At 40.5% G+C, this 16,293-nt stretch overlaps 1 protein-coding gene across 1 annotated transcript in view; it reads left to right on the forward strand.

Annotated features, from left to right (window-relative positions):
- The window catches only part of CDC73 (cell division cycle 73), a 49,751-nt gene extending 38,872 nt beyond the window's left edge, over positions 1 to 10,879 (forward strand). The window contains exons 11-17 of the mRNA XM_072128235.1: positions 174 to 231; positions 5,908 to 5,943; positions 6,029 to 6,116; positions 6,631 to 6,792; positions 7,539 to 7,639; positions 8,329 to 8,470; positions 10,294 to 10,879. Of these exons, the coding sequence (XP_071984336.1) occupies positions 174 to 231; positions 5,908 to 5,943; positions 6,029 to 6,116; positions 6,631 to 6,792; positions 7,539 to 7,639; positions 8,329 to 8,470; positions 10,294 to 10,330 (624 nt within the window). The 3' untranslated portion in view covers positions 10,331 to 10,879. The remainder of the gene's footprint in view (positions 1 to 173; positions 232 to 5,907; positions 5,944 to 6,028; positions 6,117 to 6,630; positions 6,793 to 7,538; positions 7,640 to 8,328; positions 8,471 to 10,293) is intronic.
- Positions 10,880 to 16,293: the final 5,414 nt, after the last annotated feature.

A 16,293-nucleotide genomic window follows, 5' to 3' on the forward strand; every position in this document is an offset into this window, starting at 1 on the left:
ATAATTGGTGGGACTTCCAGCAGAAAATTGGGCTCCAAATACAGTAAGAAAAGGGACCATGCATATGTATGCCTGATAAAGCAGGAAAATGGGGTTTGCTATGAAACCTTTGATCTAACACATTTGCTCTCGATTTGGGCTGATAATTGTTTTTTTTTTTTACTTTGTTTTAGGAAGGAGCTTCAGCCCGGAAGACCCAGACTCCTGCCGCACAGCCAGTTCCAAGACCAGGTAATTATTGTGCAAGTCTCATAAGCGTAGGTCCTTGGCTGCCACCTTCTTATAGACCAAGAAGCATTTGCATGCTTCAAATGTCCACGGTTTAAGATGTTATTTTGCAACCTTTGAAACTAAAGGCAAATGTCTCTAGTTTTGTTTACATTAAAAGATCCTATGATTTATGGGGCCATACTCTACTCTTTATGCCATGGATTTCACAGAGTAACTGGTGGTGTATGCTGGCCTATATTATCGTGTTAAAAGACTTAACAACATTTCCTCTTCAATGCCTTTCCTGATGGAAGGAGATTTGCACTCAAAATGTCATGATACATGACCCCATTCATTCTTTCATGTACATGGATCAGTCTTCCTGGTCCCATTGCAGAGAAACAGCCCCTTGTCACGTTGCCACCCCCATAGTTGTGTTTTTACCGACCATGTTTTTACCGACCATGTGACATTCTCCCAATATTCTTCTGGAACATTCAAATGCTCCCTATCAAACTTCAGACGGGCCAGGATATGTACTGGTGGCGTAGTGTTACTAACGGTTGCCTTTGGTCCTAGCTGTGTGGTTCTGGGATTTTGGGGATTTTTCTCTTGATCATTTTCTTTTGATCATTTTGACCCCATCGGTTGAGATCTTTCATGGAGCCCCCATCCATTTTCTAATTATTGCTCCCACAGTTAATTTCTTCACACCAAGCTGCAGGTGCAGGTCTACAATGTTTCTGGTGTCCTTTGACAGCTTTTTGGTGTTCCTCATAGTGGAGTTTGCAGTGTGACTGTTTGAACTTGTTAACAGTATAAGACACCTATCCACAACCTCAAACAGGAGTGGACAGAGGAGCCTCTTAAAAAAAGAAACTACAGGTCGGGGAGAGCCAGAAATCTTGCTTGATTGTAGGTAACCCAATACTTATTTTCCACCATCATTTGTAAATGAATTCTTTGAAAACAAATCCTGTAATCCACATTGTCTTATTTTTATATTCTGTTTCTCAGTTGAGGTCTACATATTGTGTCCATAACTGGCCTCTCGTCTTTTTAAGTGGGAGAACTTGCACCATTGGTGGCTGACTAAATACGTTTTTCCTAGCTGTACTTTATTCACTATGGATTGGGTGTTGAGAAGGTAAATTTCCTTATCACCACGATGTCCAAGCCCCAGTTGTAGGATTAGCTATAAAATAATAGGGGTAGATGTATTAAGCTGTCTGCACCAGAATTCTGGAGTGAAAAACTAACAAATGCTGTGAGCCACATTTATTAAGGGTGTTGTAACATTTTGAGACCATTTTCTGATGAAAAAGGGGCATGGTTTCATGCTAAAAAATGAATATAAGGTGCAAGGTATGACTCGCCAGTCTTCTATGTACCAGAGATGTCATAAAGCATTAAACTGTAATAAATCTAGTGCAGAACTGTCTAGTCCTGCTCTGCACTGATCTACTGTGTGACACATTGATAAATCTCTGCCATAGTGTAGGTACTATTGAAGAACTACATAGATAATGGAATACTTTTACACATGGGATTGTGTGGACAATACAATACTGTTATCTGGACCCACACATTGCAGTAGAATGGGTGTGGGGGCCTCCCTACGCCTTATCTTCTCAGATGTCAAATAAGGTAAAGCATGTGTTCTCTTAAATGGAATACTGGATGGTGCATATGGACAGACTCCTCTCTAACAAGTGCTGAACATAACCAGCTTTATTAGCATTTCAAGCTATAGTGTTATACCTTCTACTAAACATTAAACCATCTCTATAGATTATTTATGGGTAGTCAGGATTTTTTTTTCTTATGCCATGCTGACCCGTACACATGCTAAGACAGTAAAAACCTGTCTATCCCTCTTTAGCTTCTCTCCTTGTGCAGAGCATTGGTGGTAACAATAACAACTACTACTTAAAGGGGTTCTCCGTGACAAAGATTGACCTCACTACACCTTATCTCCCACACTTATCACTTTACTAATTCGGTGTCATTAAATCTTCTGCTCCCTTTTCATAAAATCAAAGTAATTCCTGTGGACTGCCAGCTCCTGCTGTGGACCTGTTTGCTTTCTCTGCTCTCCAGTCGGGCATGTGCAGTCAGCTCCTTGTACCTCTGCTAAGCCCTTTTAGTGTTGCTGAGGGCTCTGTTCAGCTTCTCTTTCGTCTGAATTGTGAATGTCGTTTTGTGGACTTTGCATATTCTGAGCAGTGAAGCATTATCCTGAAATCTTTGGTTGCTTCGAAAATAGAATCAAGTATTGGATGGAATAGGCGGGAGATGATGAGCAGGGTGATAAAACTTGGTGAAATTAGAGCTTGCTTTTAATAAAACAACCAGCTTGAAACCAAATCTTTTCTTGCAGTTTGAAAGAACTTCAGTTTAGGTCAGATTTTATGCAGGACTTGGAAACAGGTCTTTAAAGTGACAATGACACTGGACACTTTGATTTGACTATGACAGTGATTTGAAAAAGTAACTGCCAACATTATTTCATTGTCTTGGTGACTGTTCAAATAAGACCCATGTTCTCTGTTCTGTTTTATAGTTGGGGAATATTTGGACCCAAAATCTCTAAGGTTTCTTTAGAAATTGCAATTTATTGGTAGTATCTTAGAACTAACCTGCACATCTATATTGCTATGATGTTTTTCTGAAACGAGTTGGAGAGCATTGGGGCCGGTTTAAGACAAAGTGGGGCCCTAGGCAAAACTAGGTCGTTTCCCCTAAATAAAACTATTTTATGAACGATCACATTCAGTAAGAGGATTCTTGTAGCCCTCCGCAATAATAACACTTTGAAGTTTGCCTTACACTACTACTACTTGTAATCTGAAATATGGGGCTGTAGGAGAATATTATAGGAGATGGACAGATAAATCAGTTGACATATAGAAGATAAATATGAAACATGATATAGATTTATAGATTCAGAAATGGATGGATAATGGAAGAGATGTAGATAAACAGCTTGATAGATAAATGATTAGGTATATAATAAATGTATATTATATATAATAGGCAAATTATAGGAGATGATAAGCATCTTCACCCGGGCATTCACCTAAGGGGTATTTTATAGTATCCTCTGCCCACAAAAGTCCACATGCAGGGAGCCCCTTTCAGAGAGGGGGCCTTGGGCAAATGTCAGATGACCTTTCCTATGGTACTCACTATAGGATTCTGTTGCTTAAAGATCATGTTATAAACTTTAAAAAAAAAGTATCAAATACAAATTAACCGTCAAAACAAAACCTAAAGCAGGAAAAGTTACTTATAGATCTATTCACTATGACTGTGGTTATCTTCTTATTTGTTATCCATTGCTTCCTTCCTTCTAAAATAAAATAAACTAATGAGCCAGAAGGGTTCTGGGAGACATTAGCAGAGCCTCTCCATGCTCCCACATCATGTTTATAGACTTCTTGTAGGTCATACTTGATGTTTAAGGGGGCTGCCTTTCAAGGTAGCAAAAAGAGGTATTGTTTTCCATTTAACACCTTGGAAAACTTATTTGCATTCTTCCCAGAATTCCCTAGTGGAGCATCTATGGCTTTAAGTCTCCACACACCTTTAAGGTGGCCTTAATTGGCATTGTCTCCTTAAGGAGAACACCTACTGTCTGACCCATGCTATGGCTTCACAGGCTCTTACACTGCAGGAGCACATCACACTCCCCCACTCTGCCTGCTGTTATCTCCCACAGTGGGATGGGGAGATGTGATTCTGCTCAGTGTAACAGCCTATGAAGCACAAATATGCAGCACTCTGGTAATGTCCCTAGGAGCCCTTCAGGCTCATTTGCAGAATTTTAAAAGTTGACTTAAGAAGGAAGGAGAGTAGCGCAGTCACAGTTCTTGTATCTATGCGTAAGTGCTTCAGGTTTATCATGCTTGATTTTGATTAGATTTCCTTCAAAGAGAATTTGGCATTGGGATTTAGACTCGCATGTCGCCACAACCTATTATCCAAGATTGTGTCAGGGTCACAACAATGTCCTTCTATGTTCTGGTAGATTTAGCATAACACGGAAATATATCTTTAAATGTGTGTCTTATGAGTAGTAAGCAGTCATGGGTCTGGAGGAGAGTCATTCTAGAATCTTTCCTCCTGCTTTAATTAATATCCCACACTCCAGGTACCTCACGACTCCTCTGGCAGCTGCTTAAGGTGGCTTATGATGAACTTGTCCCTTCAGGAGGTGACATTGTTGGATGAATTTTCTCCACCAATGTGACACCACCTAGGAGACTTGTATGCAGTGTTAAATACCTGATGCTTAATTTCCTACAAATTGAGAGGACATCCTTGTGATCCTGTCACTGTCCTATGCAACACACACACCTACACTTAAATGCGCACACACACACACTTTTTATGCAGATTTTCAGTCTGAAATTGGTCTGGTGTCGTTTTTTGGAATACATCAATTTACTTTTTCCTTCCTAAATCTTTGATCTTGTGAAGTAGCACATGTAGTTAGTGTTACACTAGCACAATGGAGAATGGAACTGATATATGCAGGCAAATTGTACGGCGTTCCAGGGCTTCCTGTTCTGAATTGTTAGGAGCGATCTCCTCAGCTGCTCTGTATAATTGGAAGAAGACTAAAGACAGAATAACCATAAGCTCGCTGATGAAAATGTGATTGTGATTGCTGCAGGAAGATTGAGACGTTGCTTTATCATTACATCTAAATTGAATAGGATATAAAGCATCTCGTAACATTTGCAGTGAAATCCAGATGTGAAATATCCGGATTATTTTGTGGGACTCGTAGTTTGCCATTTATGCCGAGGTAGATATTTTTAATTTATTCATAATGAAAAAAGGGTTTGGCTCAGAGATCACATTAACGCCTCTACAAGCATCTCTGACTCGTAGATCTCTAAAATTAAAAAAAAACCCTTTTTCCCTGTTCATTGGAGATTGGCATGTCGACCGGTGCACCTGCCTTATTCCTTCTGCACCCTCTTTCTATGGCGCATGCCACTGTATAAAGGGAGGGGCGTTCATTGGTGCAGGAAGAAAACCGGTGCACCAGCAAGCACAGGGAGACTTACTTCTGAACAGCAATGGGAGAGTCTCATTGTAACTTGAGTCCTAGAATCCAAGGGGTTTTAGCTGGCAAAAGCTGCAAATGATAAATCCCAACGCTCTTCTTTCTGCCATTTACATTTGAGGTTAAGGTGTACTTCACACATCATGTGTTATGCTGACTCAGCTTGTAAGTGTGAAGTAGAGGAGCAGTGATGGGAAATTCCCATGAGTAAACCTGCAGCAGTGCTGAATTTTATATCTGAGATGTGGGTGTTCAGAGTAGTGATTCCAGGCTCCATTATACGGATTTGTAATTCACAGACTTGTCTTTTTACACCAAGGCATTGCCACTCTGAACACCTAGGTTTCCCAGACCTTCAACAATTGATCAATCACACCCAATTTGGGACTTGGCAATGATGCGGCAGCAGACACAGAACCAGTATACAGTACTTGTTTTATACAAAGCCTGTTTGTTTTGGTCCTATAAGATAGTTCAAGTCACACACACTCCTTAAATGTGAAGTATAAGGAGGTCTATTCACTTTTGAATAGAATCTGTTTTACATTTAGTTGTTTTGTTTTATATTTTTTTTTTACACACGAGTAACCATTTTTGCCTTTTCCCCTCACCCCATTTAGTATCACAAGCAAGACCACCACCCAACCAAAAGAAAGGTAAGCCTTGAAATCTTTTACATTCGTATATCTCATTACATCCTCAAGATTGCCAATCATAATTCTATTTTCAAACTTTGTGCAGGTTCAAGAACACCCATTATTATTATACCAGCCGCAACAACGTCTCTCATAACCATGCTCAATTCTAAAGATCTCCTGCAGGATCTAAAGTAAGTAGTAGTCCATGAACGGTCGTTTCTATAACTCTTTTCTATGCACACTATCATTAGCAACAATGGATATTACAGCTTCTCCATGCCTATCTGTACAGAGCATGCCAAATAAACTCCCCATATACCTTGGTGAGTCGGCGTCATACCAATACTACCTATGCGCTAGAGGTAAGATGGCAGTCCCCATAATCATAGATAGAAAATCGGTAAAAACAAAAATCTACCATGAGAAAATAATTACAGAACGCGAAAAAAATGTATATTTTGGTCTAAATATGCATTTATTTGACTGACCCAAGCATTGATGCATAATTGGGCTGGAAAAAATGTGCAAGTAGGAGAGAAAGAGGTACAGATAAAAAAAAAAAAAAAACAGTATTGTGATTCACCAAATTCCTTGACTGGTAAATGTATGCGCACACCCACACTAGTGATGTCTCACTGTCCCGGTGACTTTTTAGTACTTTGACGCTTTTCCATTTATTCTGAACACATTTCTTTTGCTTAAAAGGTTTGTCTCATCAGACGAAAAGAAGAAACAAGGCTGTCAGCGGGAAAATGAAGTGTTAATTCAGAGACGAAAGGACCAAATGCAGCCTGGTGGCACAAGTATAAGTGTAACGGTGCCATACAGAGTCATAGATCAGCCGCTGAAGCTGCTGCCGCAGGACTGGTATGTTTATTGAGGGGCTATATAGGTAGTTGGATATTTGTGTCTCTCTTCATCTTGGTATAACTCGCCACTTTCCTGTATGTTTGCACAAACCTTGTAATGGGGGCATTGACTGCATGTAGCTCCCCCAAGCACTTACAACTGTGTGATTCCTCTCATTCCTACTACTTCAGTTTGTGTACTGGCGAGGCTCAACAACCTGGGTACACATGCCTTTGACAAGAAAAATGTTGGTATCCAGTTGTAGGTTTTCTTCATAATTTTCCATCAGGAATAAGAGGTTTGAGAAAATGTGCTTCAGAATTGGTATTTGGGGGTCACTACAAGTATTAAGTGAAAAAGACATGTCAGAAGAGATGGCAAACAGATGGCCTTGCTAAAACAGAAGTTGTGTGATAATGTATTGAGACAGTGGGACCATCAAATATTCTGTTCTCATTGACTTTCTCTATGGATGCGTCACACACTATTCTGCAGGAATATTATACATAAAGCAGGAAGCCTCTTCAAGCATAGGTTACATTTATATTATGAAAAAAAGTTGATGTTTTGGCAGGGACACTGTACTATCAGTTGCAACTTGACTTTACTCAACCCTGAGAAAATTAATGTGGGTAATAGTTTGTGTTTCCTCCCAATGAATGTTTTTAAACGTTGGCACTTTGTATATTTGTATATTTTGTATATTTGCTAAATTTTGTATAGTGTGTGTAGTCTATTCAGCTTTTCTCCTCCTCCTTCTCCAGGGACCGTGTCGTAGCAGTATTTGTTCAAGGTCCCGCATGGCAGTTTAAAGGCTGGCCTTGGCTTTTGCCAGATGGATCCCCTGTAGATATCTTTGCAAAAAGTAAGTGGACATTGATAATGGAATGTGGTTTTACTAATGACTATTCAGTTGTTATGGTTTGACCTTGTGAGTACTAATGGGAATGTAAAAGAAGATTGGATTGGTGCCTCACATTTCTGATCTTGACAACGGTACAAGAAAAAAAAAGCACAGAGGCTTGTGTAATGCATAAACGGAAGCTTGGAACAACTAGGACTCTTTGTATAGCAGACTGTCCCACCTAAGTAATTGAGAGGGGATTAAAATGGAGCACTCCACCCATCTGAGCTTTACTACAATTGCCAAAAAAACCTTCTTCCTAGTAAAGGTCATATGACCGGATGAAAGGGTCACCTTCCATCATAACAATGATCTTAGGCACACAGCCATGACTGGACTGGTTTAGCGACAGCTCAATAAATGTCCTTGAGTTATCTATACAGAAACCTAACTTGTACCCAATCGATCATCTCTGGGAACTAAATCACTGCCCTCCATCATTTCTCATCCAACGTGGGGGCTTAAGAGGATCTACACAGAACATGAGCAGAAAGTTTTAGATTCTAGCACAAAATGTAAATGTGTGAAAGCTTATTTCATAAGTTTCCCCTACTTTGGCAGGGTTTTATTGATTCATTGTTTTGCTAATTCCATGATCAGTGCACCAATTTTTTTTCTAAACTGTTTTGATTGTGTTTTACTTCCTGCAGTTAAAGCCTTTCATCTGAAGTATGATGAAGTTCGGCTTGATCCCAATGTACAGAAATGGGATGTTACCTTGTTGGAGTTAAGTTACCATAAAAGACATTTGGACAGACCCGTATTCTTGAAATTCTGGGAAACTCTGGACAGGTAATGACTGCTAGTTCAGACGTTTTGTATGTGTTCAATATATGTGACGGCTGTATGTTTTATTAATTTCCTCACTGATTCTCTGAAGGCAAATCTGTTGGGTGCTAAAAAATAGTCATGTTGTTTTTGTTCAGATTTTGGGCTGTTGCTCACAAATGTGTGCAGCCTATGTGTATGTGCCATAAGGTGGCTTGATCACATGGAATGCACATGGCAGAGGACGGGAGTCCCTGATTTGTATAGAAGTATTATGCATTGGCATTCCCTCTGCCAGTTGAACAGCCGGGCGACGGAACTGTTACAGTATGGCACGTATACACTTGTTTGTGTTTAACCGGTTAAGGACCGGGCCCTTTCCCGTTTTTTCATTTCCATTTTTCACTCCCCACCTTCAAAAATCTATAACTTTTTTATTTTTACATGTAAAAAGCTATGTGATGGCTCGTGCAACAAATTGCACTTCATAGTGATGGTATTAAATATCCCATGCCATGTACTGGGAAGCGGGAAAAAAATTCCAAATGCAGTGAAAATGGTGAAAAAACGCATTTGTGTCGTATTCTTGTGGGCTTGGATATTACGGCTTTCACTTCACGCCACAAATGACGCATCTAATTTATTCTTTGGGTCAGTACGATTACAGGGATACCAAATTTGTATAGGTTTTATAATGTTTTCATACATTTACAAAAATTAAAACCTCATGAACAAAAAATTTTTTTTTATTTTGCCGTCTTCTTGTGCTTATAACTTTTTCATACTTTGGTGTATGGAGTTGAGGGTGGTGTCATCTTTTGCGACTTTTGATGATGTTTTCAATGATATTATTTTTAGGACTGTACGACCTTTTGATCACTTTTTCTAGAATTTTTAAATTTTTTTTAAATGGCAAAAAAGTGCCAGTTTTGACTTTGGACACTATTTTCCGTTACGAGGTTAAACGCAGTGAAAAAACGTTATTATATTTTGATCGATCAGGAATTTTCGGACGCGGCGATACCTAATGTGTTTATGAATTTTACTGTTTATTTATATTTATATCAGTTCTAGGGAAAGGGGGGTGATTTGAATTTTTAGGTTTTTTTTATTATAATTTTTTTTTAACTTTTTTTTTTATTTTTACCACTTTTCAGTCTCCCTAGGGTACTTTAACCCTAGGTTGTCTGATCGATCCTACCATATACTGCCATACTACAGTATGGCAGTATATGGGGATTTTACTCCTCATACATTACAATGTGCTGGTAGCACATTGTAATGAATGGGTTAACCCGAAGTAGCTTCGGGTCTTTGTGAGACCCGAAGCTACCATGGCAACGGATCGCCGCTCCCCGATGACGTCACGGCCCATGCGCCGCCATCTGTTTGCCGGCACCGATTGCGGGTGTTACCGGTAAGCCTTTGCTGCAATATGCAGCAGAGACTTACCGGCTATGGAGAGGGCTCGGCCCGCGAGCCCTCTCCATGCATCGGAACGCGACCGCCGCCGTGAATACAAGGCAGTGTAAACTACAGCCAAATAATAAAATCTCTAACTATTTAACCCCTGTTATGACACACAGAGCTAGTTAAAAATTGGCATGTAAAATTTTATTTTTCATTTTTAGTTTGGGTGGGGGTTAGTTACAAAAAGTCTGTAGGGGGTTAAGTATAGTGCATACATATTTAGTTTATATATAAACTTAAAATGACCATTATACATTATTTTCCTAGTGTGTGACGATAGTTTTGATATATAACAACATGTATAGTCTCTTGCCTACAGGGGAATGCGATCTATAGTACAAGATTATTTATTCTAATTTTTTTTCCCCCCCGCATAGGTACATGGTGAAGCACAAATCCCATCTGCGATTCTGAGAAACAGAGGAAATTTTTTTTATTTTTATTTTTTCCCCTCCTGTGTTTGGACGGCTATTTGTGGCTTAGCTCTTGCCTAGAGCTTGGATGTCTGTTCAGTATAACAAAATGAATTCACCTTGGCCAGTCTGATCTTTTCACTATAAGACAGGAGTGCAGTTTCTTTGTAACCGGAATGAACTATTTTTTAAATATTTGCATAATGTCTGCAACTCAAATTGTATATTTTGATAGTAAGAAAATCTTTCTTTTTAAAAAGCATTTTGGTTAGATTTTGTTTACAGAAACCAACAACCTGTATGATAAGGTGCATTTCTCTCGTTTTTTTTTTTCCCCCCTCATCTATGTACATAAATCTGTTTTCCATAGAAGGTCCTCCTGCAAAGTGCAGCATGCAGTGTTCTCAGACTGGTCAGATATGGTGGCGATGAATGGGTGCAGTGGGAGGATGGTATTACAATGAACTGTTAGCTGGATGAAAACAAAATACTCTATTTTTTGTTTATGTAAAAACAAACTTGATAAACTTTACCATTTTGGAACATTAAAGATTGAGTTTTTCTTTTTCCACAAAGCAGTATGATAAAATCAGAATCAATAAAATTGGTGCTTCATCGCTCTGTATATATCAGTAAAAATATTTATTTATTTTTTTGTTGTTGGAACATGACATTTTTTTAAAGCAGGAATTGTACAGGGGTTAACAAACTTAAAAATATAAAACCAGCTCCTAATGCCATAAGAGGAGTGCTTCATGTGAATAAAAAACCTTTAAGGCTAGATGCACACTTTGTTGATTTTGGTCAAAGGAAGTAATGTAGATGCTTTTTTTCACACAGAAATTGTTGCTCATTGCAGAAAATTTAGTGTTACTTGTGCGCTCTCATTGGATAAGATGGTGATCGACCTCTGGCTCTCAGTCGGGTATTCCATACTCCATCATGCAGCTCAGTCAGTGTCTGTGTATGGCAGTAGTGGTCACAGTAGTTTACCTTGGGTAAAATCAATCACATAGTCTGTCCTAGGTACTATTCAACTCAATGAATCAGATAAGGAAAATTATAATGACCAAATTTACATACAATTCATACAATTGATTTTGTTGTGTGAATTGTAAAACTGTAAACTGGGGATATAGAAATTAGCATGTGTAAGGCCTCGTGCACATGTGTATTCCTTCTGCCCTTCCTAGGAGCTGACTGTCTGGGCTGCAAATTATAAGGCAGTTCTATTGCAGATAAGCAGTCTTTTTCATTGGTATGTGAGCTGAGCTAACGTAGAGACATTTGGCATGTGTGCATGAGGCCTACATGGAGACATTTTTGGGTAAAAAGTATGGATGCCTGATGAGAGGTCATATGCTGGAATTTCTCAAATAGTTTTAATAGATAAAATGTGAGTGCTGTTCATAAGGCCGAATAAGCAGCAGGAGGTGAAGCTGGGACGCAGCTGGGTGGTAAACTGGACATTGTGGAAGGGCTGAGGATAAGGTGGGGGGGGGGGGGCAGAGAGCAGTATGGAACAGATAATTATTAGGAATTTAACTAGAGAATAACCTGGCCAAAAAGTGTGATAAATTTAGTAGAACTAAAGTGAATGTATAAGAGAAAATAAAAGTGAACACATTGGTGTTGATAAATGAATGATAAATCTATTATTGACATACTCCTAAAATGGGAGGGCTAATATATACAATGTGAAGGGATTTAATTCTGGTTCAGTACATTTAAAACAGCTTATATTTTAATAGCACAGTTTATCAGATTAGCCATAAATTAAAATTCTACATAAAGGTACAATAAATATCTCTGCCCTTCAAATGTTGAAACCCTTTTATATACTGGGTATGGACTCTTTAATTGGGTTTATCTTGATACGCCGTGGCACTGGCGGAAGAGTAAGGCCCCTGGCACATGAATATGCTCAGTCTGTGAAAACTGGACCCATGTGCTGGTAGCAACCTGCGGACCAAGCACAGTGCATCAGACAGGAGTCATTGCATCATAGAGTTCCTGCTGTTCAGCCTTTCTTAATGAAGCTAGGACTCCCATCCCCTTTACTGTACTGTGCTTTATCTGTGGCATATGACCAGCTCACAGGTCTGATTCAACAGACCAAGCACAGTCGAGTGCAGGGGGGCACAAGTCTATTCTAGTGGGCAAAGTTTTTTTTTTTTTTTTTTTTTTTTGTGAAACTAGCATTCTTGTTGTTTGGTTGTAAGGACCAAGATGAGTTCTATGACCCTGTGACTTTAACAAAAGTAGAGATGTAGTGAAGAAAATATTTTTGTTCCCTGGTTGACTTTACAAGTTTGCCCAATGACAAAGATATGAACAGTGAATACAGCCTACAATTTTAAGGGTAGTTTCAGTGAGCTAGAACAGTGGTTCCCAACCCTTTTTTTTTATTTTTTGCCCAGGGACCGGCTGTGAGAATAAATATTTTCCAGTTACCAGCTTTCCAGTGTCATTGTCTCACAGCCAAAAATATATGTTTGCGTGCTCCGCTATAACTCCCTGTGTGGTTAGCTTATATGGTCCCATTTTCTGAAAAAGTGCCCTCCACCACTTATACTGTCCCCTCTCCTGTAGCATGCCCCCTTTCCAATGTTCCCTCTCCTGTAGCATGCCCCCTTTCCAATGTCCACTCTCCTGTAGCATGCCCCCTTTCCAATGTCCCCTCTCCTGTAGCATGCCCCCTTTCCAATGTCCTCTCCCCTGTAGCATCCCTTTCCCCTAAATGCTACAGGAAATGGGACACTGGAGGGGACACAAATGTCCCCTTTTCTACAGCATACTCGCCTTTTTCCATTCCCCCGCAGCAGTGTTCTTTTCCTACATTTCTCTTGCGCATTAATGTATGGCTATATTATCAGCAGACCCAATGCCATGACATAATGCACTGCTCTATTGCCAGTGTGCGCTAACATGGAAAATGAAGTAAAGGAGGAGAGGACTGCTGTGGGGGAAAGGGTAAGGTAAGTATTGATTTTTTTATATAGTTTTTTTTTTTTTATACAGAGTTTAGCCGCGGCCCGGGACCAGGTGCTCCACGTCCCGGTCTTGTGGTTGGGGGACACTGAGCAAGAATATCAAAAATAGAATCCAGAGAAGCACATTGTATAAATGACATTTATTTGCATTTGACAAATAATTATTTAATCCCTCTGTCAAGCAAGACCTGGTGGCAAGAGGCAAGCACAACAGGGTTTTTTTTGTTGTAGTTGATGAGGTTTGCGCATGTGTAAGGAGGAATTTTGGCCCACTCCTCTTTGCAGATCATCTCTTAATCATTAGGATTTTAAGGCTGTCACTTGTTAACTCGGAGCTTCAACTCCCTCCATACCTTTTCTATGGGGTTAAAGAGGACCTATCACCCCGAATAAAGTAAGCAGCTCCCTAGCCCTTCCCCAGTAAAAGCAGTGTTAGCAGATAGCTTTTTTGGAACATACCGATTAAGCTAGCAAACACTGCACTGCCATAGACCTAGTTAAAAGCGGTCTGGCGTATTTGTGAAGGGGTGCTTCGAGGCGATCTCCTCTGCTTCTCCCCCAGATCATCACTCCTACACCATATGCCGGCAGTGACTTCCAAGCTTCAAGTGGCAGTCACCGCCTCCTCGGACCGCCCACTCTTGAATAGGCCAGACCGCTGCACGGTTGGTCCAGTGTTCCGAGGGCTATGGCAGTGCAGTATTTGCTAGCTTTATCAGTATCTTCTGATAAAGCTAGCGGTTTAACACTGCTTTTATTGCGGTAGGGTTAAAGAGTAAGCCGCTCCTAGAGGGTTTATTCGGGTTGACGGGTCCTCTTTAAGGTATTATGGAAAAACGACACTCACCAAAACTTCTCCTTCTTGATCCAGTTTATTAGTATCATAGTGAGCACCACCGTTTTATCCTGTACATGAATGATTTGACAACCAAGACGAATACAATAAGTATGATTATAAACGACATATACAGAGAGTAGTGCCTCACAGTACAGACACTCTGTGGAGACTGGCTAGGCCATCCAACATAACATATTCACACACAGAATCATCCAAGTGTTCATTGGAAAACTTCAGATGTCTGCACATGTGCCTTTTTGAGCAGGGGGACCTTGTGGGCACTGTCAGATTAAAAACTATTACGGCCTAATGTGTTACCAATGGTTTTCTTGGTGACTGGTTCTACCTGTCATGAGAATACTCCCCCTGTGTAGTTTTATATTGGTTTCACAGTGGTGTGTGCTCTGCTGTGGTTGCACATCCATTGTGTTTAGTCTTGGTTTTGCTTCTATTTTGTCTCTGCGTCCGCAAACAAATACTGAAGGTTTAACATTGCTTCAAAAACATACCTGGTTTCACAGGCTCATCAGTGGGAAAAAAAGATGTTTCATTTTTTTTTATTTTTTTTTTCTGAGGGTCCATGGACTTTTATTGCCTTCTGCAACAACGAAAAAGAACAGACATGTTTTAAAAATTTTCCACGGACAATAGATTAGTTAACAAAATAAACCTATGTGAAAACATCTATTGGAAACAAAGACTTTGTGAGGCATTTGTGGAAACCACCGGTGTAAGAAATAACTGTTAGAAAAGAGTGATGGCACACTTCATGTTTTTTGGACCATTTTAAAGCATGCGGTTTCAGTCCGTTTAAATGTATGCCCGCCGTACATCGGTGCTGGGGAGAGGAGGTGATGGAGGGTGCTGCTCACCTGCACCCATCTCCATAGAAAAACATAGGGGCTGGCACCCTATTCTGTTGAAAGATAGGACATGGCGGCACGTCGCCGTGAGGGGGACGTACAAAATACGTTCGTGGGAATGCCTTAGGCTGAGCTCTCATCTTCCTCATGATCAAGGTGAGATTTTACATGGTGCCCCAGATCAATGTTGATTGACAGTCTTTTTGTATTTCTTCCATTTTCTCACTATTGCTGCCTACTTCTCATCCTGCGTCTCACGGTTTTGTAGCCCATTCCAGCCTTTTGCAGGTCTATGATCTTGTCCCTAACATCCTTAGAAAGCTCTTTAATCTTGTCCATGTAGTGGAGGTTAGAGCCTGACTGACTCTGTGGGTGGGAGTCTTTTGAAAAAAATGAAGATGAGCAATAACGTCTCTGGGTACTGCTGCTGGTAAAGACTTAGCTTTGGGTAGCCTGTGTACCCTATCTATTAACAGGTCTGCCTGAGGGGTATCAGGTAGTAAAGCAACAAAGAAGTCCTTAAGGAATTCTTCAAGTTGTTCCGGCTTCACTGATTCAGGGATTCCTCTGAATCTCACATTATTTCTGCGAGACTGATCTTCCATATCCGCCATTTTAAGACGTAACTCCCGCACTTCTTCCTCCAGACTGTTATTTGCATCCACTAACTCATTTTAAGCTGCCGTGAATTCCGCCATATTAGTTTCAACATGTGCAGTTCTTTCACCTAACAGCGTACATTCAGTACGAAAAGTGTGCAGCGCCCCTTGAATCTCTTTTTGGATAGAAGAGTGTAAATCTCCCAATAAAGACTTAAGCATCTGTTCGGATACTCATTGTGCTGTGTCTCCATATTAATGTGGGTTGCCCATGGGCATAGGGGCTAGGTGAAAAGGAGAAGACCCTGAGGCATTCCCTCTTACCTCTTCTCCCATCGTGGGAGAGAGGGACTGGAATCCATCCCCTGTACCTGTGCCATCTTGGGATCTCGGGGAGGACCGTGCGGAGGGGTCAGGGGAAACATCCTGCTTCGTCCTCGATGCTTCTCTCCTCCTGCCGGCGCCATCTTGGGACCGAGTTGATGGGAAAAAACAGCTTTGAGGGTGAAAAACTCCGGGAGTTGGTGCCACTATATGCCGCTCTTAGGTCCGGATGCACAGAGCGAAGTGAAGTGCGACCTACTCCATGCGCCGCCAGCCACGCCCCCCTGTGGGCGGGAGTCTTTTATACATAGGACTTTATAAGTCCTTTAAGCGCTTCATGACTGTAA

This window comes from Engystomops pustulosus, chromosome 10 (assembly GCF_040894005.1).
Source record: "Engystomops pustulosus chromosome 10, aEngPut4.maternal, whole genome shotgun sequence".
Lineage (NCBI taxonomy): Eukaryota > Metazoa > Chordata > Amphibia > Anura > Leptodactylidae > Engystomops > Engystomops pustulosus.